The sequence below is a fragment of the Balearica regulorum genome, chromosome 6 (genome assembly GCF_011004875.1).
Source record: "Balearica regulorum gibbericeps isolate bBalReg1 chromosome 6, bBalReg1.pri, whole genome shotgun sequence".
Taxonomy (NCBI): Eukaryota; Metazoa; Chordata; class Aves; order Gruiformes; family Gruidae; genus Balearica; species Balearica regulorum.
The window spans coordinates 20,000,503-20,027,772 of NC_046189.1; the positions used below are offsets into that span (position 1 = coordinate 20,000,503).

At 38.5% G+C, this 27,270-nt stretch overlaps 1 protein-coding gene across 5 annotated transcripts in view; it reads right to left on the reverse strand.

Moving 5' to 3' along the window:
• Positions 1-27,270, reverse strand: part of RAPGEF4 (Rap guanine nucleotide exchange factor 4) — a 153,310-nt gene that overhangs the window by 33,749 nt on the left and 92,291 nt on the right. For 3 of the 5 annotated variants that reach the window (XM_075756636.1, XM_075756639.1, XM_075756640.1), the window contains 10 exons: positions 22,714-22,767; positions 21,711-21,817; positions 19,686-19,807; positions 18,096-18,279; positions 11,769-11,853; positions 8,734-8,794; positions 7,932-8,008; positions 6,661-6,807; positions 5,295-5,410; positions 1,976-2,064 (listed from right to left, as the gene is read on the reverse strand). In XM_075756636.1, the coding sequence (XP_075612751.1) occupies positions 1,976-2,064; positions 5,295-5,410; positions 6,661-6,807; positions 7,932-8,008; positions 8,734-8,794; positions 11,769-11,853; positions 18,096-18,279; positions 19,686-19,807; positions 21,711-21,817; positions 22,714-22,767 (1,042 nt within the window). The remainder of the gene's footprint in view (positions 1-1,975; positions 2,065-5,294; positions 5,411-6,660; positions 6,808-7,931; positions 8,009-8,733; positions 8,795-11,768; positions 11,854-18,095; positions 18,280-19,685; positions 19,808-21,710; positions 21,818-22,713; positions 22,768-27,270) is intronic. The other 2 variants (XM_075756638.1, XM_075756641.1) reach the window with 1 other exon arrangement.

Genomic DNA, 27,270 nt, shown 5'->3' on the forward strand with positions numbered 1-27,270 from the left:
CTGTGCGAAAGTGAAATATTTGGATATACTTCTCTACAAGTGTAGAGATCTTAGCATCAGAAGAATCAGACCTGCCATGCCTGGATACCTAAGAAGTGCTGCTGCATTTGGCTTTAGGGGACTACAACCAGACAGCACATATAGTATATACTGTATATACTACACAGGAGAAGGCAAATAATTTAATTCTTTGCTGATTTCCTAGCAATGAGCAGAAGGCCTAAAAGACATAAATGGACAGTCAAACATCTGCTTTTATTTTGATTCAAAAGTATCACAGCTGCTACATTTACATTAAAACGTATATGAACAATATGATATTTTCTCTGGCAAAAAATAGCAAGCTATTTTTTCTGTTAAAATGATCTGTGGTAGCCCTGGTGTAAATCCCAGTTTGCCTTATCTTTGTATTTGTGACAACAAGGATTTATAGAGCCTGGCTGCAGAGGCCAGAATAAGTTTGGCAGTGAGAATAAATTTTTTTTTTACTTTTCAACTATGCAAGTCTTATATGGAATCACTGAGAAACAATAAACACAAAGCCCTGGGGTATCATTTCTACAGTGCAACTTTTGAGATAAGACAAACTTTTAAAACCCCTGTAAGTAAGGGATGTCAGAAAAAATATGGTGAGATCACTGTGTAATGTAATATTACATCATTGCTTCCGCTGTAATTCATATATGAAAATATCTCTCAGTTGACAAAACTCACCTCTGGAAGGGTTAGACGTTTTCTTTGCATAATATCCAGAGCAAGGTGGATTTTAACTGTTCTTAAATTAAAGGAATGCGTAAACTAAAAATTCAATTTTCCAGCATTCTGAGCTTCTATATCCTAAAAATAGCTTTTTTTGTGAACTGTGACATTTTGCATCCTATTAGGATAGAGGTATAATCTTGTTGGATGTTTTGGGGAAAAGTTTTGAAAGATTTAAAAAATAATTTGTTTTAGAAAAATCTTTAATACATGCATACTATGAATAGTAAACTTGTGATTATATACTTTCAGGCTTAAAGAACAACATTCTGCTTGTAATCCTAATAGGTATTTATGAAAAGGATCATTTTTATTCTTATAAGTGGTTAAAACACAAACTGTAAAAGGATTTCTCTAATCTTTCAATTCTTCCACCATTTATGGACCGCTACACAGTTTTCTCCAATACTATGAGGTCAGTAACAGATTAACTGGATTTAAGAACACCTTTGAATATATACTTCTTCGACATCTGCAGTGTAACAAGAACTTGCTAAAGCAATACTTTAGCATAATTAGGAGGATTTTTTTGTGCCTGACTCTTTTTAAAAATTAAAATACTTACTAATAGTAAGTCAGCAAATATCTATATCCCTAGATGTAAATTCTCTTTTCTCTTTACACTAAAGAAAAGCAGCCTATTAAGTGCACCTGCAGCAACCTGCATTCTTGGGACTTGGCCCATGGTGCGCTGAGTTCTTCTCTTTTGAGTAACAGTCCTTTCTCTGCACATGGAAAAGTATTACAAACAAGTAATTTAAATTGTGGTACTTTAAATGATGCGATATGGATATGTAAATTTGGGTATACTTATACTAGCATAATGCAATGGCTGGAGGTATCAAGCTAGTTCACAGTATTAAGCAACACTTAAGAACAAGAAGCATGAGTACCATTATCATCAGGTGGCAATGCATGCTCTGTCCTGGCCTTATAGTTGTGCCTAATTAAAGTCATGACTAGTGGTCTGGCACCTTTTGAGATTTTGCTGTTCTACTCTGAACCAGAAGTACAAATACAACAGAGCTGGCTAGGAAGAGTGGATTGTCATCTTTAATTCTGGATTGCCTAGGTTTTCTTGGGTTGTTTCAGAGCGGTGGACAGTTCTTATTCTGGGCAAAACTACCACTAGCTGCTTTTCAAAGCGTCACATTGCAGTGTTGCCCCAGCAAGATCTTATGTAGTAATAATAACACAGCCTTTGTCATGTAGATACCTGTTGCTTCATTTAAAGTTGCTTCAAGGCGCATAGTTTCTAGAAAGTGCTCTAAAATTTTCTCTGGGGTTCCTGACATCACAATATACCTGAGGGAGGGAAAGGAGCAGTTAGTGTCTCACAGGCAAAAGAGCTCATCAAGAAACAGTTGCGTTCCAGTGAGAAGATCAGGACTGAAGAGTGCCAGAGTCCTGCTCTGACCGGAATCTCTGTGTGACTTAGGCCAAAACCACTCACAATCTTTGTCAGCTTCCCCTCCATAAAATGGGAGCAATAACACTCTCCACCTTACCCAGGCAGTGTGATATGACAGACAGCCTCCTGCCCGCACAAGTACTCCAGTATAACACCACCATAGTTACACCACAGCCAGCAGAGCTGCACTGGTGCAAACTTGAGGAAGTACAATCAGGCACGCTTCTCCACTGAGAATAAATTTCTCATTAATGATAGCAATTTGCAGTCATTACAGGGTCTTAACAGACTTAGTATGAGCGTGAAATGAGAACTGGTGTGTATCAGTGCCAGAGCGAGGGGACAATTTCTTTTAACATCATTGACGGGATAGTCTGAGAAGATGGGGGCAGATAATGAAATAGCACACTGTATCTTCAAATTTGTGCAATGCCTTAGATAGCTGAAGTAAGTAAGTTTTGCAAGTGGATAAACTTAGGATTGTACCATTTCCTGGAGTAAATTTAGGGAGGTGAGAGAACAAGTACAATAGTCAGGTTTTTCTGCTTCATGCAAAAACACTAGCAACATTTTAAGTACCAGCAGAATATCACAGGATATTGCTAAACTTATCCTGTGGTCTTTTTTTTCTTTCCTTGCAGATCAGATTTTTTATCTTTCCCTCCATTCTTTCAATCTTTGCATCTTTTTTTTCTTTTTTTTTCTGGAATCCAACTGATAAAGTATGGAACTTTAAAAAAAAAAAAAAAAAGAAAGAAAAAACCCCGAGAAGTGAAGATACTCTGCTCCTGCTGAGAAATAAGTGGTGGAGCTGAGCTCCTGGGAGCTCCTCCTCACTTTGAGCGCTGACCGTCACAGTTCTTTTACCTGCCAACCCCTTTGGAAGAACTGTATTGATGTCCCAAGAACACAAACACTTGTTAAGCCAGTGCACATTCTCGCAGAGATACTAACCAAGTATCTGAGTGAGTGAAGCAGAGAAATCACAGGTTGCTGTACTCTGAATATGAAAGTGAAAATGAAAAGTGAAGTGACTTGCAGGGCTGCTGAATTCATCCTGCATGAGTGTGATCACCCATAAAGAGTTAGATCTTGGAAGTGAGAACTTCAGACCTAATCCTTCGAAGCGAAACTGCCACTGTTTGAAAGCATGGCTTGGGGAGCTATGTAGGAGCTGTGCCTCCTCAGTAGAGGAGGCAGTAGAATCCAAACTGCAACTCAGAGGATCTGCTCCCAAAGTGAAGTTTCTTGGTTGACTGGATATCTCAGGGAACAACTTTGGGATGCAGAACATTTCTCTAGTGCAAATGCTACGTACCTACTTAGGGAGCAAAGCCCAAAGGTCAGCTCATCTGAAGAGATGTCAGAGATGTAAGCAAACCAATTAAGGGCAAAGCAGCAAGCCTTTAAGAAGAGGTCCCTGCTAAGGGGACTCTTTTCGCACAGTGATTTTTCAAAACTGCCGAACACTCAACTAACACATTCCAGTAACACATTCTGGAAATCAGAATACATCAGTAACTTTGATTTGGACTCTCAAGCATCAGTGTAGCCACTTACTGTATTTACTAACAAAAGAAACAAAAGAAATGTCATCTTCAAAACCAGTGAACTCACTTTGAAAGATTTTAAACAAAAAGACGCTGCCAAGACACTATTAACAACGTAATGTGACTGCTGAAAAGTAGACAGTGAACTTTCAAGGTAGCTTCCTCTTTTGTGTAGCTTATGTCTATTTGTCATTGTCATCAGCAAAAGCTCCCTTGCTGGCACATTGATAGTACCCAAAAGCTGATCAAATGCATCAAATATTTACAGAAATGAAATTCTGAGCTTTACCTGAAAATATGCCTGGAATGCAAACTGTAAAATACAGCCTAACTTAATCAGGGACCATAAATGTCTGTAGCTATATTTTTTATGCGCAAGGAAATATTAAATAATACAACTCATGCTGGTGTAAAGAGTTTGCAAGGAAGGTAGTGTTTGAAATATGTTTAAATGAAACTTTCACTTTTGAAAGCATGAAAAATAAATCAGATCCAAGAAAATGGATTTAAATCTGTGACCAAGTTGCTGTGCATTGCAGTTGCTGATGCAAATCCACTGGCTGCAGTCAAGTTCCCCTCATTTAGACAAAGAAAAATTTGTTGTAAGAGTACATGTTTTCCTGGTAGCATAGTTTGTTTTTCTAATAGATCAAGTGCAAGTTGAAATAGCAGTTTCTGAAATATGTGAAATGTGTATATAAAATAAAAGGAATGGTTTATTCAACCCTTCACAGATCTTTACCAATCTTTATATTCAGTCACGCAGATAAAATAGGTATAGGAAATCCCAGATCAGATAAAATCTGTACCCAAAATATCTCACAGAGAATTAGCTCTTTCTTTGAGAAAAAATAAGGTCCAGGCTAAAGGATTCAAAACTTCCTGGTGCTTATTTTGTTGGAGTTGTTTGAGTATTTCTGAAGAAAATTGTGCAATTGCAAATAATACATTTACAAAGTCTTTAGGGGTTTTACCAATATTTGGAATGATAATAGCCTCACTCTACTCTTATCACAGTAGTATCCAAACAGAATTGTATTTTTTCCCTTTCAGTAAGAAAGTAAATAAAATATAATGAATATTGTTATTACAGTGCAAATCTATTCTGTAAGAAAGATAAGCTCTGTGACTTTCATTGCATGAGATCTTCATTTTGTATAGAAATTGTACCTAGCAAACTCTTATTAGAATCCAGAGCTCAAAATCCAAAATGAAAATATCTGTACTTAACAATAAAACAATGTATTTTCCTCACGCCTTTTACACAGTAGCTCAGCGTAATAAGGTTTCAGCATTCTCCATGTGCAGTCTATTTAGAAGCTATTACATGAGATGATAAGTATTTACAGTGAGATCTTTAGAGAATTATTGTGTAAAAACATAAAACTAGTGTGCAGCTGGAAATGGATACATTATCCAGTATGGGGCATGTGATCAGCTGATGATTAAAAAAATAAAACTTCATATGCATTGCATTCTTCCATAGAAAGGGGGAATATGCTATTGTTTGGATAATAATACCATATGAAAGGTTAATCACTGTCTGATATTTGCACTATTGAATGAAAACATACTTGTGCTGAGGCTGTGAATTTCCTTGATTAGAAACTCTGTTTCCTGCTGGGATCTTCTCCAACACCAAGACATCTTGGTCATGTTCTTTGAGTCTTACTGTATTTGCTTCCACATCCTGCAAGACAAGTTACTTTTAATAAAGTAATTGCACCTGAGTTCTCTGATTAGTTACTCCAAAAAGCGCATGACTTTCAAAGACAAAAGACTCTGGGGTTGGTTCTTTTCCCCTGTATTTATCTATCTTTATTCTGCTTTTCTCACAGGCAGAATCAAGAGGCAACCACTGGCACTGGGGGAAGAGGCAGAGAATTGTGGGAGGGACTAGAGCAAGAACCATGTGAAAAATCTCTGACTACAGCAAAGGAAAAAAAGTTTGCCAAAAAACAGAGTCCCCCCTCAGACTTTTCACGTGCAATGTAATCTCTATCCCCACTTATATGTGAGCATTATTATCTATAATCTTGACTTTTCTCTTTAAAAAAAAAAAAAGAAAATTACACTTAAAATTGGTAAGTCTTAGCTCAGTAAACTGTCAGTAAACTTTTCATTTTCTACTATCAGATCATAGTAGAAAAAGAAAAATAGAAGAATTAAATATAGTATGCATTCAAATAACACAAATGAAAACTGGCAAGACCATGGACTTTGATCTTCCTTGAAGTATCGACCAAAGCTAAATCAGTTGAGAGCCTCCATGGTCAACCCAACCTTATTGCCAATGGGATCCTCGTTCCCTTTTGTATAGTAAACACAATCTTATGTCATTTCTCTAGCACAGTAATCTGTATGGATTAGTTTTATTGCTGCAATACTGGGCATGTATACATTTGAATACAGGATGATACCAGTTTTGACTTCCTATACTCTAAATGATTGCAAAACAGCCTGTATTTATAGAATTACAGCTGGACTTTGGAACATATTTGACCTAACGTGAATATCTGTAAAATTAGCCTGGGAATATCTTTCTAGAGCTCTCTGATAAAGACATCTGTGTATTTACCTGTAGATTACTTAATTTGCCACTTGATTCTGCCTTAAATCTATTGATTTTAAGGTACCTCACACTGACCTATCTGGAAGAATGGGTGATCTTGTTTTATTCAATATTTGGATGGAAGATCACCCAGAAATCCTGGACAGCATAAAGAAAAAATAAACACTTGGCAAATTCTAGACCACAGAAATGTGAGAGACAAAAGATTCCTGTTTGTCCCATTTTCATGGCTGAGCTAGGAACAGAAAAAGAGGAAAGATTATTAATATATTCTTTACTTGATCTTCCAGACTGTCACATCTCTGTTCATCTAGAAAAATCCATGAGTTCTGATATTATGCTGTCGGGGCGGCCCTTCCCACTCTTACCCTAAGGATCCTGTTGAAGTCCTCCTTGTCTACTCTCAAGAAGTGGCAGTTGTCTTCACGCAGAACAATGGATGCTGCTCTGGGAGCATCATTCACAAGTGCTAACTTGCCAAAATCATCTCCTTCGTGTAGAGTACATACCACACCCTGCACAGAGCAAAACATTTACATGCAGAAACCCATCATTACTCTGGATTCTATTGAAAGTCCTTGTACAAACACCGGACTTCACAATCAAATACCAAAACAAATCTATTTGGCAGGAAATCAACAGCCAAAATAATGACTAGGAAACAATACTTGATAGCTGGTTATTACTATTACTAAAGAAAGGCAAGAATAGAAAAGAATTGGCTTATTCTCTGAAATTACATTCAGCTTGAAGGACTCTTCTAGCTCTGCTGAAGACAGAAAGTTGTTGAGTTGTTTGGTTTTTATTTATAGAGGCCCTAAAAAATAAGATCAAGTTTGCAGAAATAACATATAACACCACATCCTCAGCTGGTATAAATCAGCAGAGCTCCATTTACTCCAATTTATAGTAACAGAGGATCTGGCTCACACAGTGATATAAAAAATGTAGCTAAATATGGGTTACTTAGGAACATACTTAGCACCTGGGCCTCTATCCTAAATTTTGGTGAAATGCTTGGTGTTCAGAATGGAGAATTCTCACTCACTGAATGAGAAATCAATAGGGAAGTAGGGATTTTTAAAGTCTCAAGGGATTGCTGTGTACCAAAGTCCTATTTTTTGCCTTGAAAAATCTCTCTCATAAACAGGAAATTTAATAGAGATGCTTTTCAGTCTATAGCTTAACTAAAATGAAGAGCTGGCATAAATTTGGGAGGGGTTCATCCAACCTGAGAACCACTAGTCACAAAGCAGTACTTCTGTCAGACATGCCTGACATGCTTGAGGGAAGTCAGTCATACAAATGCAAGAGAATAAGGTGGTAAAGGGACAGGGCAAAAACCCCCATGAGACAGAAGTCTGGCAAATCACCAAATTCCAGCAAATGACTTTGTCCTAAAGATACTGATGTAACTCTGATGAATTATATTCAGAAAGTGTGTAATATATCCCGAAATTATACAGCAATCAACTGGAAGTATAATCAGTGAAACCACTGGATCATTTCTTAATAAATTACGTTCAATTTGTTTCCTCAGACAAAGCAATTTTGCTCTAAATTAAACTGTATTCCTTCAAAGTTTACTCTTACAATTTCAATAATAAGAATCATATAAAAAGGCTTTTGAAAAAAATACCTTGCCATAAATGACTACGTTTACTGATCCCTTTAGGATAATGTACCAAGAAGTACCTTCTTCTCCCTGATTAAATACTACAAGAGAGAGAAAAGATTTTATGGTGAGAATATAGTTATTCAAAATATAAATGGGCCAGATTCTGCACTCAATAAAATTCAAGGTAACTCTACTGCAGTCATATTAATATCTATCTTGAAAAAGGGCATACTATGATTTTAAAACCAATTGCCTTTAGATTTTAGAAAAAACCCACACCCATATAGTAGTAATTTTATTACACTGATGTGAAAGTTGCTTTTATTTTCCATGACAATTGCAACAGGTTATCAACTGCTAATCAGCACACAGATTTGGATCCCACCAGTAGGACCATGGTCTAACCCATTCCTCTAGTGGCTGTGAATTTGACATTAATTTCTTAAAACTTCTCAGTTTAAACAGGTCTGAGTAATCTAACACTTTAAATCCTTTATTTTGTGCAGCAAGATTATTTTTAATACAAGGATAATATTAAAATACATTTTAAATAGAGATTGGTCCAACCCAAAATTCTAGACAAAAACACACCCAAATTGTAGATGATAGATACATCCAACCAATGATATAGAATTAATTTTGGTACTATCCCTGCAATAGGCAACAGACTAAGCCAACACTCATTACCCCAGGTTTTAAACACTAAGTGCTAGTCAAGTTTGAAGATTGCATCCAAGTTTTGCTCTTGTCATTTAAACATTAAGAATTAAAATGGTCATGCCACAGATGAGAAAGAAGATCTGACAGGATTCCATTTACTTACAGACCGTCCCTGCTTTGGGATGTGACTCAAAAATGAGGACACCTGCTAATTCTCGCTTTACCTTAAAATAAAGAGAGAGAAATTATAGTTTTTATATGTATCTTATTCTTCCCTTCCTTCTGCATCATTCAGCACTCATTCAGAGTCACACAGCCAGACAACCATCTGCTTCACTTGATGTCGTATTTCCTACTGATTGCCTTTACAGAACATGAGCCTCTACATTTCCTGGCTCCAAATGCCTCAGACAAAGGCATCTTTAAGATACAGGTCTCCGCATCTTTCTTCATGCAAACACATGTGGGACCATTATTAACACATAACATTAACATAATGGAAAACTTCAAACAGTAATAGCTGATCTATTACAGAAGATAGCTAGCAACTGTCAATTACCCCATGGGGCTTTGCGGTACTCCTGTTCTTCCCTGAGAAATCTGTACCCTTCCCCTTACTGACGTAAGTCTGTCCCCTTCTGCTGCGTGGAGCTGTGAGGCACAGCCATCTGGCCCTGCTGAGGCCCCTCTCTGCCTCACAGCCTCCCAGGCAAAACGTCTGGCTCACTACCTCCTCCAGGAACCGGAGAACGTGACACTGTCCTTGCTGTCAGCCTGCTCCTCAGTGGGTTTGTATTGCTCTGGTGTGATTAGCTCTTACAACTGACTGGGCAGTTGCCTCTAGTGACACACTGTTTACAACTGCTTTTTCTCACTGTAAACACTGTCAGTGTTACTTTCACAAATAGTAGCAGCACTGGGAACATCATATTATCCTGAGTTTTCCCATGTGTTTTATGTCTCTCTTCATACAACCGCAAGTCTCCAACGACTTGGAGGCCAATTTCCAAGCAGTGGGATTCTTGTTTTCAGAGAACGTCAGCTGGTGACAATCCATGTTTCAGAGGTAGTACCGTGTAACTTAACCGTGCCAAATACAGAACAAAAGCTGGCTCCAACATCTATTTAGTAGTAGTATTTTCACACCATTCTCCCAACTGCTTAAATTGAAAAAAATGTTTAGGCCATGAAGAAAAACTCAGGGAGGAACTCGCAAATTCTGTACACGATCCAGATTAGTTTGGTGGCTGCATCTCCTAAGATGGGCGGACAAATTCAGGCTCTGATGTCCTAAAGGCACCCACCAAACCTCTGCTCAGGCACCAAGCATTAATGTACCACACCAGCCACTTCTCCCAGAACTCCTTCCTGACAGCCAGTGCAAAGCACTCCCTGTTTGCAGTCTGGAGGAGGGACAAATAGAGGTGTTTGGACAGGTTTTTTTAGTACACTGACCAGTGAATGCACCCACAGGCCCGTGATTTCTATATCAACTAGCTCACCAAACTCTTTTATAAGCTCTGCCCGAAGGCAATGACACTTTCATAAGGACAGGAAATACAACCCCATTGGCACTGTTCTGCACATTGTAGAGAGCGTTCCTATCCATGTACGTCCTCAGATGTCTTCTCAGCTGTTTCAGTCATTTGCCTCTGCAGTGAATGAATCCTCTTGATGAAGCCAAGAATTAGATTTGGTTTTAACACTGTATTATATAATTGTTTTTCATTCATACATTAACTTCACAGGCTTCTCTAGCAGGGATTAGTTCACCACCATGTGACTTGAGTTTCATCCATTTTACTTCCTGCTGCTTGTGACATATCTACAAAACTTACTACTTTAAGAGTTATGTCTTGCTTAAAATGAGTAAGCATTCAATTGCTTTCAAGTTGATTGACCATTAATCTTCTGGTTCATAGAACCAACGCTGTCTGTTGTTCCTCTGAATTCCTCTAAGCTAGTCACAGTTCCTGTCCTCTGCTTTAGTTCATGCTGCACATAACAAATTCTTACTAAAGACATGGAATCAATTGCACTGTATTTCTTGCAGTTTGTATCATTTGTCATACTTGCTCTATATGCTACTTGCTGTGAATTCTCACCTCAAGTCTGAATTTCTTCTGAGCTGGAAATATTTTGTGTTTTGGATTTTTTTTGTTCTGGGTTGTGTCTGTAGTATCAAGAATGCTCTCTGCTCCCTCTCAGTACCTGTCTATCTTGGGTGGTTTCTTTTGTTTGATTTGAAAAGGGTAATTTCTAGATCTTACAGAAGTTTTTCTCTAAAGACTTTTTTCCTACATCCCAGAGATGCTTAAGGATTTTGGCTGGCTGTTCCCTCTTAGTTCAGTTACCAACTCTGGATGCATATTCTTTTTGAAAAACATTGCTCAGATGTTATATGGTTGCACAGAGTACTATCCTTCTGTAATGCAGCTTCATAATTAGCTGCATCTGCCCAAATTAGCTGACAATTATGGAAAATATCAAGAGCTTTCAAAGAAGCTATTGTCAAACATAAATCTACTTTCTGACTGGCTTCCTTTTCTTGAAAGTACCTACATCTTGCTGCTACCACATAAAATGCTATTTAGTTTGTTTCAGTTGCCACAACAGTGTGTCAACAATGGTGAGACTTTAAACAGTTGCATTCTCTCCTCCAGGAATTTTCTCCATTTCATTTATTCTTGGTTCTCTGAACTGTTCTTGCTTACTGAGAGAGAAGGTGTCTGATGAGGTTTCCTTCACTCTAGGACCAAACTCCAACCAGCTTGCACTGCACAGTACACCTTTCTGCACCATGTAATTCCTCCTCCTAACTGCCAAGACTCAAGCCAAGACTTCTTGTGGTTCAGAAATCAGTCATCTGTTCAGCAAAATTCAGTAGCACCACAGTCCCAGGTGTCAGGTCAGATTGTATGCATCTTAATTTAAACTCAGACATGGACCCAGATGGAGGCACCTATGCCATGTGACTGAGGTAGGGGCTGTGCAGAAATATATGAAGAGAATTATATCTGATATCCAAAAGACAACCTACGTCTGCCTAGTGCTTGGGTGGTCCTCACAGGCGGGAATGACTTCTTTGCATGGAAAGTATAAATGGAAAGGGTTGTAGGCACTCCAATTCTAATAAAGCACCAGAAGTCATAATTCAACCTCCCTTTTGGTGATGAGTTGAATTTTATAAACACTTACTGTGGTAGAAAGATGAGATAAGGCCTTAATGTGAAGAAGTTCTTCATATATAATTTCTAAGTCATCTACAGTTCTCTGGCCAGGTCTATAGAGAAAAGATAAAAAGGACAGCAAAATGCAATAAATGCCCAAAGTAAATGCTTCAGAGAAGTAGAAAACAACACAAAATGCTGTTTTACTGTCTACTGAAGTGTACATCCTCACTAAACAGGGAGTGAAAGATGGTTCCGGCTAGAGGACTTAAACACACAAAGGGTGGAAGCAGTATGAAACCACCTGAATGACATCGAGCAGCAGCCATGGCAACCACTTTAGAGAGACCCTGATTAGGCAGCTTTCCTGATGAAATCAAGTGTTCTATATGTTAAATGGTCAGATAAATCAGAAATGGTACATAAAGATCTGTTCCTTTCAAAAGGACACCCAAGCGTGGGGCCTGCACTATTTTTCACATGTGGCATTAATTAGTTGTAGCAAACAGACAGTAGTAGTGGTTTGTAAAGGAGTGTGAGAATTTCTGCTGAACAAATTGCAAGAGGCAGCAGTGCATCTTGGAGGACAGTAAATGACTGTGATAGAGTTAATGCTGAGTGCTGCTGTTTAGCCACAAAGGTAAATAAGAACCACTCCACAGTTTCAACTTCTGTCACTGAAAAATACAAGATGCTGCCATTAATAAAAAGCATGCATTGATGAAGGAATAATCCTCCTATAGCACAACAAGGAACGAGGCTGCCACTGTGATGGAAATAATTGCATTTCTGTAGTCTACACACTGGAAAATTTTCTGATTGTGAAAAAAGGACACAAATATTCTGAGGACTGCAGTATGTCAGAGATGCTTTGGAGGATCTAATAAATAGTATTCATGAGAAGGAGCTTTAGGAGCTTGTGAGTAACTCCTAATCTTTTTCCCACTCACAAGATTCTCTTCAGTTAAAGTATCTAACACAACTTTATTTTCTAAAAGGACAAATTCTCCTGTGATATAATTTCAGACAGCACATTGGAGTTACATACACACATACAGAGAAAGAATCCTTTAAAGCGTTATTCTAAGTTACTTTTACAGGACTAAGTCCTTTCAAGCAATATGTTTCAGATTTGTGAAAAGCAGAATATAAGTAATTAAATCACTGGGCCAAGAATAGAAGAAAAGAGAAACCTAGTTATAAGAAGGGCAAGAGGATAACTTTAAGATGTGAGGAAATGGGATACAGGAAGTCCAGTCGAGGGGCAGGAGTTTCCAAGAAGGTTTACACACTCGCATTAAGAGCAGGCTAGTGTACAGTTCCAAACCCCCGCACTGTCTGCAATGTGTGGTGTCAAAAGAATTAACAGTACAGTTGAATCTGGACAACCCTAAAAGAAACATCACAATGAACCTTTCTGATTGAAGTTTTCCTATTAAAATGACAGTATTACAGGAGATTCTAGCATCTAGAGGATCAGGAAAGTCACATAAAGAAATAGAGTACTCTATAGGTTTTCTGCCTAATCACCTCTTGGTTCTTGCTCTGTCTAAAGTATGTGTGAGGTAGAGGGAGTATGCAGCAGTTGTGTCACTCCAGAGTTATATTGCATCTTTTTGCAAAAGAAGTTGGATGGGCTCTTCTTTTGGATTAAGGAAGTACTGGAGAAGTCATAGAAAACATAAGGACATCTGACATCATCTCTGCTAAGCAAGCTATATTTTTCATCTGTTCTTCACATACCAATGACTACATTTATCAGTCCTCAGATTAAAGACCAATTTAGACAAAAAATCATTTTGGATTGAATTATTCTCTTCTCATGCAGAATGGAATAAACTGTTAAGGGAGAAACAGAAACTGGTTTGGTACTGCTATGCCCTCTAGTGACTCTTTGCTATTTCTAAATCTGGCTTGAAATTATAAGGCTGCCACTCCTAGTGATTTATGTGGAGCAGTAGCAGCTTAATTAACAAAGCTAAGCCAGTACTAGCTACTTTTCACTGGAGATTTAAGAAACACAAGGTAACGATTTTAACAAACAATACTTCCCATAGAAAGTAACAACTTTGTTTTTATTACATGCTTGTAAAGCCAGCATGTCTTGGAAAATGGAAAACATAGTGTAACTAATTAACAAATTTCTACATGTAATTAAAATATAAAAGAATGATCAGATCTCTCTCAAGACAAAAGGGTACACTCTTCTTTCAGTATGTCCATTTGCCTACAGTGTTAGCACATTGGGAGGACTGACAATCTATAGTGGATATGTACCCAGTCTTTACTTCTGCTCCTGCAGACATCACGTGGAGAGATATTAGGCATCACTGCTTCTGTAAAACCTGTGTGGTGACCCACTGATGTTGATTTGTAGGATCCTGCTGTGTAAAGACCTAGTTTCTGCAGGGGATGCATTCTAACAGCAATAGCTGGTTATAGACAGGATAATAAATGGAATAGGTAGAGAACGAGGCTACACATTAATGGTCAGGAGAACTCAGGTGATATTAAGTGATCAATAAAAACCATTCAGTGTTTGGAGAATTTATCAAGGTCAGAGACATTGAGCTCCTCTGTGGCTAGGCATGTTGACAATAACATAGTACTTTGCCATTGATAAACTATGTACGTTCAAACAATATCATTGATTATTTTTATTACACAGCTACCCAGAAAATTCTCAGATAATAAGAACAAGAGAAAAGATCAGAGACCCCCACAACATTGTGATTATACATCAAATAAGCATATATTTCCACAGTACAAATTTTGTCTTCAAGTACCATAAAGAATATATAGGAGACATGAATAATTTTACCTACTACCTGTGTCTGAATGTGAAAGTGAATGCATGTTCACTTACTCTAGCACAGAAGCTAATTACGTAATCTTTGTATTTGAATCGGTGCTCCTTGATTAACTCCATAAATACCATTTCCCACATATAATACTTGTAAACGTCAGTGAACTGATATGTGGAAGATAATCTGTATTTCCTGTCCCAGGAATAACACTTGGTTTATTAAATGTTCTTGGCAGGAAACTCCACCAAGGACTATGGAACTTAATACAGTCTTTATGGAGAAATCCGGTGTGGTTCTTACCAGTAACAGCTGGGTGGAATATCGAAATAAAAATTTTTAAGAACAAGAGAATAAATATGTCTTGCTTAATTTTTCCAAGACCTTCAAGAAGCTATAGATTCTTAGCAATAATTAAATTGTTATTTTATTATATATACTTTTTGTGCTCTTTACCATGTTTGGATTTGTTTTCACTTCCTCTCCCTAGCATCCTGTCAAGTTACTTCTGCAAGTGACACTAAAATTTGATCATATGTGGAATCAAAAAGTCTTTGTACTGAGAAAAAAATTTGCTGAGTGAAGTCACCAAGAATATATAACACAGATTTATTGTTTCAATCAACATAGCAATCATATTGCTAACATACTGTAGCCTAGAGTATTAAAAAAGAATATAATCCATACCATCATCTGAGTTAAATGCTGTTGTCTGATGAATACAGTTTTCCCTTTAAAGACTCCTGCTATTATTGTTTAGCTTTGTATTACAGCATCCTATTTAATTAGGGTTTACCATCAGTTAGCTATATCTGAACATGATTAAAATAAAATAAAAATAACTAGAAAAATGTTTTCAGGATGTATTTTCATATTGAAGGATTGCAACACTTGTAAGGAAGAGCTGTGTTAATTCCACAGTATTTTTTCCAGGGACTTGCTCAAGGTCTGCACCTGTGCTCCAGGCATTATAATGACCAGAGAGCTGTGTCTGCTACTTCACAAAAAGCTATTTTCACATTCACAGTGTATGTGTTTCCAAAGAAAAAAAAACCACCCAATAGCAACAAGAGCCTGCCAAAAATCTCCCTGAGCTCTATTCTGTTTTTTAAACTATAGAACATTCTTTCACAGTTTGACAGTTAAAATGCTGCAGTTAATGTAATAAACAGAGAATTTTTTAAGTCGGCTGTCAAAACAAGTGACACTTTTTGCTAGAGATTTTCAGATTTTGAACAATAGAAAGTACCTTTCAAAGCAACAGCTTCATTATACAATCAAATTCTCAAAGTAATCTTCTCATCAAAGAATATTGTCTTATTTCTTTCAGGGTAATTATCTGAGTTCTGCAACCTCTCCAGAAATGGTGACTATTACAAAATGCAGCTGTGTTGGTTTGAAAATTGTGGGTCCTGTTCAGGTCAGCTAGAGCCAGTGTCTCTGAAGCTCTGACAATTCCTTGAACTTTTGGCAGCTGTAATGGTGTCTAGTCAAAACTAGCAGGACTCTGAGGATTCATGGAGATTTTAATAGCTTTGATACAGCTCAGCCCAGGGTGGATTTTCAACTAACAAAATCATAACGTGTGTAAACTGAATACCAGAACAGTAGTTAATATGGTGCCTGACAGTACAAGCTTGCTTCCATGAGCAAATGGCAGAAAAAATAAGCACTTTCAGAGACAGGGAAAGATGTCAGATGGCTGTCAGTCTTGAGAAAACCTCTTTCCCCTCACTATATTGCATGAAAAATCTCCTACAAATATTCTTTCAGGTGATGCTGTGCAAGTGACGACTCAGAAGGGAGACCACTACTTTCCACAGCATCATTCCAGCCTTTTAGCTCTCTGCAAGGAGTGTGGATGATAATCAACATTGATCCTACCAGGGTAAATTTACAGTGGCTGCTCTGAAAGTCATGATGGAAAGCAAATGTAGTAGGCAGCCAAAACCCATGATAACCTAAGGGGGCAATTCTCCAAGAGCCAACCTGCTCAGTCCGCCTGAGGCAAAGGAGATAGTGCAGAGGTGTAAGGTCACAGCTCACGGTCTCCTAATGACTGGTGTCTGCTCATGGGTGCAAGAAGCCCTCTCTTGCTCCTCAGTGGAGAACTGAGACATCTCTGTGAGGAGAAAACACCTCAATTCCCTGACACCATAAAGGTTTATGGAAGCACCATGCTCCCAGTCAGGCTTGTCTATGTATTTTCTGTGACAGGGAGTGAGTGGTCCTTTGGTTGTGTTTGACTAGACCTCTAATAAAAAGAGGAAAGAGAATTTATACTTTTAAAACTATTGCTGCATGGCAGTGTTACTTGTTTTCATAAGCACAAGTATCTGATGGCACTTTTTGAAATTCAGTGCTTTTAGCAAGTTTTTGGGCAAAGCGACGTCTAAATGAGCTTATGATCTAAAGAGACAACACAGGGACAAGAATGGAGCGGGGAAAAGATACAGATGGAAACACAACAGGAGCAAGCACTTGTGTTAAACAAGATTCAAAACATTTTTAGTATAAAAAGTGTTCTCACATTGTAGGCAGGGCCCAATCCTATCCCGTAGCAAAGACAAACTTTGCCAATGGCCTCAAAGGAGCAAGATCCAGCTTTGTGTACTTATCTTTCTTTATCTGACCCTTACAAGTAATCTTCAGTGAAGATGACCTTAAGTAATTCATTATTCTCAGTGCAATTAATTAGCAGTAAAATATGTCTTCAGTGGCCCCTAAACACTACCTGCATAATGAAGAAGTTGCCTTCAATGGAGGGCCAAACAGAGGTTATACCGGTTGCTTTGAAGTCACTATAAAGTTATCTGTAAAAAAGGCCTTTAGCACAATTTTCAGTGTGACCAGAATGTATTGCTGAAAAGATGGTTAGCCAACCGCTGAGTGAGAGGACATGATCTGAGAGCTATGAAAAGATTAGGGAGACATCCTCTGTGGCCTAGGTAGAGAAAGTATTTTTTTTTTTTTTTAATGAGTTGATTTTATAACAATAAGAATGGATAAATAAACCCACAGAGCCACATTTCATACCTTGCTAGCAAACTACAACAGGCCAAGTCCAGCCTATCTTAATTCAATAAAGTTATACCAAGGATGAATCTAATTAATGGCTGCCACTGATGACTGTAATTGAAAGGTACCTGCTGTGCTGCCATCCCACAACTCTACTCACTCACAATAACTGAAAGCAGCATAGCTAATTGAATGGCACATCTACACAGAACGTGTTAACAGATCAGGACTCTTCTATTACCTGCAACTTACTTTTGGGGAGACTCAGAAATGAAATAAAACCTCCTAATGCAGCATTTTCCTCAAAGTAAATATGATGACTTTTGATGGTTAATCTCAACACACAGTTCAACTTATAAGCATGAATAAGGACTGGAAATTACTTAATATGGACTTAAAAACTTTAGAGGTTGAACAAACTGGCACTGAAGTGAAATAACTGGCCAAAGATGTCTGATGATAAATGTAGACTTATCTTGTTTCCATGTCACAAGGAAGGCCCAGGTATAATATTAACTCATTAATCTGCTTACGGTTTTCTGAGAATCATCCTCATATGAGCATCTGGCCCAATCTGAGACAGCAGAAGGACAGTGTCCTGTAGCTCCTCATCACACTCCTTTTTCTCTTCCTCAGTTGGCAAAGGGGCATCTTCACGCTCATCGTCCAAAAATCGATAAAATAAGTATTTGTCTTGAAAGTGGTGCTCCTGATCCACTGAAAACAACATAACATATCAAACACTAAGTTCTCCCCATTAAAGTTAACCTTGTAGAAATCTGTGTAGCATTGTATATGTCACAGATATATTAGAAGGGAAAGAAAGGTACAGAGAACTGCAAGAGTGTGAAACACCTTTATTTCTCACATATGTCCAAATTATGTAGCTTGGAGGGTACACTTTTAAATTGTGTACTACAAATACTTCCTAAAAGGCTTCTATGTGTGTGTGTTGTGGGTGTGTACACATACATTTGTGTGTGTGCACGTGTGTGTTTTTCTTACTAGATCTGGTTTTGTTCTTATTGTTTCAAACCATTTCACTTAACAATTCACACTTGGGAAACAGTTACATCATTAATTTCTAAGAGGTGTTCTCTAGCAAGAGCACAATTGCCCTACGTGTTTCAGACAGGGCTAAAAGGTAACAAAATAATTTAAACTCTTTCTGATGTACCAGAAATGTACATCATCAAGATATAATCCCAGGGGCAAGTCCACTGACCTGCGTCCTGGTGGAAGAACTGAATGGAGAGACTACCAAGAGAAGACTTCTAAAGAGACGCTATGATATGACAAAGGACAAAACCTCGGTCTTCCAAGCAAGTCAGAGGGATGTGCTGGGTTGGATACTGTGATGCAGCTTGTAACAGATTGCCCCTGGGAGTTCAAGGGAATATTTGGCAGGAATTAAAGCTAGAGCCCTCAGGGTAAGGAAGCCATGGAAACAATCTGTCTTCTCAGTGTGGAAATTTCTCCTTGGGATATGGGAAGCCCAACAGAGGATAAATGGAAGTGTACTGTAATAGAGCTGCTCTTCTGAACTTAATAAAACTGTACATGCAAAGCTTCAACTATGAATATTGCTTTAGAAAGCTACCCTTTTGAGGGCTGTAATATCCTGCTACCAAGTAAATCCTGCCAAATGTAAACTGAAAGTCAATGTAAAATACAGTCAGAAAACTAACATAAAATCCCAGATGTCTGCACTGGAATAGTTGGAGTGCTGAATTTGGGAACCATTCCAAAACCATTGAAAATCATTCCAAAATTATGGATCTGAGCAAACACAAATGCTCACATTCACTTCCAAATGCTGCATATCTTTGATGAAGATCAGTTTTGTGTATGGTAATGCATCTCTTGGTTTTGGCTTGAGTGCTATACAGCTCTTGCAATATAATCACAAGCCAATGTACTCCTAAGTATAATTAGTTATCATTATGAATTGTTCATTTACTTTTTAATATTCTCGTAAGTTAAAAAGGTATACTAGCAGCAAGATTCACATAATACTGCCTGTGTGTTGCACTTGTACTTGTGAATAAACGGATTGCTCTGCAGCGTTTCTTTTGGGCTTATGATCCCTTTCTTTTTCATGAAAGAGATTTTCTTTATCTTACCATGGTTAAGAACACCTTCTTCGAGCAATACTTGCCACATGCCAACAGCCTGGGTTCGTGAATGGACACAAGGACTTTGCTGCATCATCCAGTCAACTAGTTCAGTCCCCACACAGCATTGCCTGAAGGACAAATAGAAATTAAAAGGGAGGTAGCCAAGAGAGATCACTAACAGTGTCTGCCAAGAACAGCAATATCTTAAACTCTGTATAACCTTAGTCAAATCTCCCTAAAGAAAAGATAATGTCACCATCTACGCGCATATGCTTGAAATACCAATGAAGGTGTTCAGTTCTGAGAGGATCACCTCAGCAGAACAAGAAGTGTTTTGGGAAATCCAAAGTTCAGAGGATCAGAGTGAGCCTGTGCCACCTGGTGTAAAACCTGTTGCACCAGTGCAACAACCTCCAACCCAGATTTCAAAGGAAACCTTCCCTGTATATCAGGGGAGAGCAAAAGCCTCACACTTTTCAGAATCTTGTGTGAAAACAACCATCTAACACTGCGAAAACTTTGCCAACGAGAACAGCCTCCACAGGAAGAGGGAGTGTTATGAGGGTGCTCCTCCATTTGCAACCAAACTTGGGCCACACTGTATTTGGGGACATTGGTTTGTAGGTGCACAGTGTTTCTGAGGCTCTCTCATGCTGGGTGCTGGTCACCTTGCAGCTCCTGACTGACCCAGAGGTAGACAACAGCAGGCCTCAAGTTCTGGAGAATGCCCAAAAAGCAGGAAAAAGGCAAAAAGCCAAAAGACATGGTCACCAGGTAAAATTTTTTGTCATAACACTCCCTAGCTCAGCAAAACAGAAGCAAATAAGCAATGTGATCAAAAACTTACAAATCTGTAACTGATCACACGTAGAACAGAGAGGAAGCTGGCCAGTCCTTCTAGAAAGGCTCTCGTGGCTCCATGCTTCTCACATCACTTTCAGAGACCAAGGAAATAGACAATACTGAAATTGCTGAAATTTAGCTTAAATAATGCTCTTCCAATTAAAATCCCATTTTGATGACAAAACTTTTCCTCACCTGAATCCAGTCTAAATTTTGGCATTCCATATTTAAAAAAACCCCAAGGATAAAACAGTAAGAGTTTTTCCAAACTATGTATAAGATAAAATGGTGCAGTTGTTTGGACCAGCACTGGTCTTCATTATCATACATGCTCTTTTGTTCTTCTAGAACAATGAGCAATGTCATATCATGATATATTCTCAGTTCAACTCACAAGCTCCAAATACCTTGCATCATATTAAATACATTTTGGACTGAAATATGGAAAATCAATGTACTTATCTCTCAGCAACATATTGATTTACTATTTAGAAAAAGACACGCTCAGAGTTTTTAAACCGATTTTTATTTAAATACACTCTGAATAATGCATTAGGTATTCGATTTAAACATTAGACACTAAAATAAATTGATTGTTCCTTAACCCAACAGTAGATAGATCCCGACTCTTTGAAGTCAGATTCTTATTCTACAAGTGCCATTGTTATCTCACTTCAGCAAGGCAGTGCTGCCACCAGCAGGAAGAGAAGAAAGCCTGGCATTACACTGAAAAAAATATTTTTAAATATAACAGAAAATCTACATAAGGAATGTTTCCCACTAGATCAATTTTCAGAACTCCACACTGAGCAACACCGCTGTAGCAATCAGTACAGTAACGTAATATATTAATGAGCTTTCCTATTATCTCTTACTGATATTGAAAGAGAACAGAATCTACATTTTAACTTGATATTGCACAGAATATTCCAGCTAACTATGCTATTAACTTTGGAAGAGTTTTTGTATGTGAATACTCTGTTCACAATCATGGACTCAATTTCCAGTCAAATTACTTCAGAAAAGATTTACCAGGCCCATTAAAGACTGCATAACATCCAGACTCAAATAGCATCACAGAATAATTTCAGACCTTTTGAGACCTGCAAGTATGGTAAAGCATAAATCACAAATCAGAGGATGGCAGGCATAAAAATTCAGAGACCTCTATACAATCAGCTCACACACCTGTAAGTCTTCAGATGGTATTTACGATCTCTTATCATGTGAGGGGCTCGGGACAGAATTGTATTCCGCAAAATCTTTCCAGCTCTGAGGATCTTTTCTGAAGGAACCTTGGTGATCAGGGAGAAAAAAAAGGGACCAAGACACACAGATTTTAAACCTTCCATAATCTCTGTACTGCCTTCTGCAAAACAAAACACAAGTTCTCTTTTCCCTAAATTAAAAGTCCTTGCACAGATGCTTACTTTTGCAGAGCAATGTAGTATATATTCAGGATTTTAAGTCTCACATACTGTCACAATTTAACCCCAGCTGGCAACTAAGGACCACACAGCCACTCGCTAACTCCAACCCGACAGGATCGGGGAGAGAATCGGAAGAATAAAAGTGAGAAAACTCATGTGTTGAGATAAAGAGAGTTTAATAAGTAAAGTAAAAGCCACACACGCAAGCAAAGCAAAACAAGGAATTCATTCCCCACTTCCCATGGGCAGGCAGGTGTTCAGCCACCTCCAGGAAAGCAGGGCTCCATCACATGTAACGGTTACTTGGGAAGACAAACATCATCACTCTGAAGATCCCTCCCCCATTCTGTCTTCTTCTCCCAGCTTTATATGCTGAGCATGATGTCATATGGTATGGAATATCCCTTTGGTCAGCTGGGGTCAGCTGTCCCAGCTGTGTCCCCTCCCAACTCCTTGTGCACCCCCAGCCTACTTGCTGGTGGGGTGAGAAGCAGTAAAGGCCTTGGCTCTGTGTAAGCACAGCTCAGCAATAACTAAAACATCCCTGTGTTATCAACACTGTTTTCAGAACACATCCAAAACATAGCCCTGTACTAGCTACTATGAAGAAAATTAACTCTATCCCTGCCAAAACCAGCACACATACTTATCACATCTAACAGAAAACATCACTTCAGCTGATACACATTGCACTGTTGGAAATAGGAGTTATTTCCATTTGTCTAGCGGCCTGGCTGTACTGCACACCTATGTCCTATTACCTGGGTAATGGTTTTAGTAGGACGATGTGGGATGTGAGGTTCAATAAGAGGTGTCTGAAAAATAAAATGAAATTAAATACATTTTTAAAGGTTGAGCAGTAAAATAAAATAAAGGCTAAACCAAAAAACTGAACAAAGAATCTGTAAAAACAAAGAATGACGTGTAAGTCCAAGCTCTGCCCAGGGGATGTGAGTAGAAAAAGCTCTCTGAAGACATCCTAAAGACAAACTTGTCTCTTAATGCTCAGCAAACTAAAACAGTGACATGACATGTGAAGATGAATAAACAAATGGATGTTAAACTTTCTAAAGTACTAACAAAGTGTGCAATGGCCAAGCGTCACAGCAGATCTGAGGCTACGCAGGCATAGCTAGCTCTTCTGCTTGCTGCTCTTGACCCGCAGTGGGCACAACAGCATTCCTCCACATGCGGCTGCCTCCGCCATTCAGTCCCTCACCACGGAAACTCCTCCTTCAGCACCGTTTTCTATACAGCTTACGGCGTAACATAAGAAGCAGGAATGAAGAAAAAGCTCTGCTCCCACTCTCTGTTTTTTCTAAACTATCAGGCCTAGCTGGCAACCCTTTTATAGTTGCTCCCCAGAGCTCTCTGAAATGCAAGAGCACACAGGCCACTCACAGAGACCTGGGGAAGGACTTTCACAAAGGGGCCAGTGAAGGAAAAAGAAAAGAGTAAAGCAGGTGACTTGGTTCTGCAAAGGGAAGAGTGAAAGGGAAGGCTATCAAGGCTCTGCAAGAGAGAGGCAGAGAACGGGGTGAGAGAAATGGGAAAACAGGCACGTAAGAAACAGGTGGAGAGGGGAGACATGAAGCACATGGCACAACACAGAGGAAAAAGGAAAGCAGAAGGTTAAAGGACAGTAGAAAAGGAGACAAAGGAGAACAAAACCAAACCTCGAGCAGCCACCTCAGAATGATGGGAAGACATTTTGCTTTGTTGGGACTGGTAGTTACCAGCACAGACCAAATTTATTTGCAGTGTGAAATGTCAGGAGACACGAGACGAGGGCTGAATTTGGCTGGCGCTGTGGGCTTCCTGACAGGGCAGATCATACCCAACACAGAGGTCTCCTACAAGGGCAAGACCTAGCACCTCGGCCCTTGGCAGCCATGGCTCCCTGGCACCCGTACAGCGACGGCAGGACAGCCAGGTTGGAAGTACGGTGAAACACTTGCTGCGTACTGCTGGGTTGCCGGGTTCAGTTTTCTTAAGCTGGGCATCTGTTCGTTAGCTCCCACAGGATTTTAATGATGTGACAAAGTCCTTGTAGTAATCAAATAGCGCTAGGAGCTACAAATGCACCAGGAGACTATAGGTCAGCTGAGAAGGGGAAAATGAGGGAAGCACATGACAGAAACCAATAAAGATAAGATAATCTTAACGGAGAGGCCTGTATATGGAAAACAATGCATACGTTTGTTCATTTCTACTCATACCTTATAAGAAGCCTCTGAAAAGACAAATCAATGAAATTAAATTGGGATTCCTGAATTTTCTCATTAATAAGTAAGTCAACAATTTTTCAAAGAGTCATTTAAGTTATAAACATTTCTGTTCCACTTGAAGGGTGGCAGAACATCCCTCAATATTTCTTGGTTTCTGGAACTATGTGGAGCATGCTTTAGAAAGTCTACATTTGCAGTTAAAGCATGCTAAAAATAGCTAGAATATTTTGAAAGATGCCTCTAATAGAAACAAAACAATTGAATAACAGCTTCAACAGGTATATAAATAATTAAGTCAGAGATATCACTCTGAGTATTAATAATTTTTGCTTCCATTTTCTTTTAAAAGGATTTCAAGTCCTCATCACGTTCAATGAGATTGAAGGTAAATATGTATTTAAATGGTTGGCTAAATTGGCATTAAAGCCATTATGAATATTATTTTTAAATTCAGCATTCTTAAAAGATTTTTTTAAAATCAATAAAGCACAATATACTCAATCTAGCTTCCAGATTTTAATTCTAGTTAGGAGTATACTTTAAAGGACAGATAAAATGCATAAGAAAAAATGTAAGTGACTTTTACAGCAATAGACTAGTGAAAATTAATCACATTTTTGTTCTTTAGAGTTTCCATTGAGCTACAACAAAAATGCATAAAACTAATAGTTAAAAAAATCAAATGTGGATGAAGATTTGTCAATAAATTTCCCATCCTAATCAAAGCAGAATACAAGAGAGCATTTAGAAGAAATCCGATTCAACTAAAAAGTACAGAAAACACCCAAGGTGAAAGCTAAGGCACAGCACAAGAATCTGCAGAAAGCAGCAGCAAGGCTTGTTCACCTACATTTGATCCTAACCAACACAGAAGGGTCAGCTGCAAAGACAGAAGGTAACTTGGGTGAAGGTGATCATGAAATGATCCAGTGTCAGAACTTTACAGAAGGAAAAAACATCAAACTAGAAACAATGGACTAGGAAGAAAAATTTCCATAAAAACAGAATACTGATAGCTAAATTCCTGGACCGGGTCATGGGGGAGCAAGTGTAAGGTAAAAGGAGTTAAGGAGACCTGGTAATTACTTAATGAAACAATACTAACCACACATACAACATATCCTAGCACAGAGCTAGAAGTTGTAGTAAAGACTCAGCTTAGCTAAAGAAAGAGCTCTTCACTGAAATACAAGAAGGAAATGTACAGAAAGGATAAAGTAAGGGGTTTACAAAAGGCAAGTATAAAAAATAACTTTAATAATGAAGGACAAAATTAGAAAAGCAAAGATATAAAATGAGACAGACCTACCAAGAAATGTCAAGAGCTACAAAAAATATTCCACAAGTACATTAGTAGTAAAACAAAGAGCAGGAAAAGTGCTGATCTACTGCTCAACAGAGGAAAATCTATTGACAGATAATTCAAGGACAGAAGCAGTTGATTTATATTTTGTATCAGTGTTCATTAGAAAGATCTGTGGCAGACAGATGCCTAATATCCTTAGTAATACAGTGAAAGAAGTAAAATCTCAGCCTGAAAAAGTGAAAGAATGTATGAGAAAATATTACATAAATTAGATATTTTCAGACTGTCTGGATTTATAGAATTTCATGTAGGAAACTTGAAGACCTTGAAGAAACTTAAAGAGGGCTGCAGCCATCTCAGAACCATCTGACAATTCTTGAGGACTAAGGAAGGCGGCAGAAGATAGAAAAATGGGAAAAGGAGGAGCTGAAAAATTATAGACATGTCAGCTTAACTTGTCTTCCTAGAAAAAGTCCATTTGTAAGCACCTGGAAAAGAACAGGGAGATGAGTCATATGTGACGTATATTAATTAAGAACAAATCATGCCACAGTGATCTAATTTCTTTCCATGACTGGGTAGCAATACAGATAGATTAGGGAAGAAGCAGTAGTTTTTCAACCCTTTACTTCAGTACGACTTTGGGACCGTCTCATAGGATAATCTCTTCTGCAAAGAGCAGGTTAAATTCTTACAAACCAGATGCAAAGCCAGCTGGAAAAGTATATTTTGAAAGCAATTACCAGTGAAGCACTGTCCAACTGGCAGCCATACCAGAGGTCTGTTCTGAGCAGTGTTCTCAAGAATATCTCACATCTGATACTATTAAATATTAACATGGGATGAAGTAGAATGTACACTGACTGATTCTGCAGGAGACTTCAGGATGGGAGGTACTGTATGTATATTGGAGAATAAGTTTACAAATTCATACAGTTCCACATTGGTCTGAAGAAAATACGATGCTATTATGCAACACAGACAGTGCTGACTACTTTTCAGGCAGAATCAGCTCTATAAAGACAGGGTAGGAAACAAGTGTCTTAGCAGCAGTTCCACAGCAAAAGAAATAAGGTTTATAATAGATATTACACAGAACTGAGTAAGCAATGCCATACCTGTGTGAAAGCAACAAATACTGTACTAGATAGTCAGCCTAGATAAGACCTAAGTTAAAGCACGGTCTCTCATTTGCCCACTTCAAAAGTATCTAGAGGAGAGCAACAAGAATAATCAGAAAGCACAACATAAATAACCGAAGTTGTTCAGCTAAGGAAAAGGCAAGTCTTAGCAGAAGTGTGATAAAAAAGCTTTCAGATTTAAAAGGCCTTTAAAAAGAAGAAAGAAGTCACCTAGTCCATCGTGCAGAGGTCAGGAAATAAAGAGTTTAAATTGCTATAAGAAAAGATTCAGGTTAGACAGTGGTGAAGCTTTTCTAACAGTGTGGACAGCGAATACTGGCACAGGTTGCCAGGGAGGTGTGGCTCCTCCATCTTCGGAGGCTTGGGAGGATACGTAAGGTACCTGTCAGGGGTGACACAGCCATAGTGAATTGTGCATGTGGCTCAGGGATGGACTAGGTGCTTTCCTGAAGTACCTTTTAGCCTCGCTGTGTGGCACTGTGCAGTTTTTGAGGACACCTTTACATGTCTAAAATTAATTCAACCACAAGGTTGAACAACCCCCAGAGCAGCAAGCCCAGACTCAAGAAAGCAAGGCAGTCACTCCTACTGAGGAACGATGTCGTTGCCAGCCAAAAGACATGTCCAGCAAAGAGTTCCCTC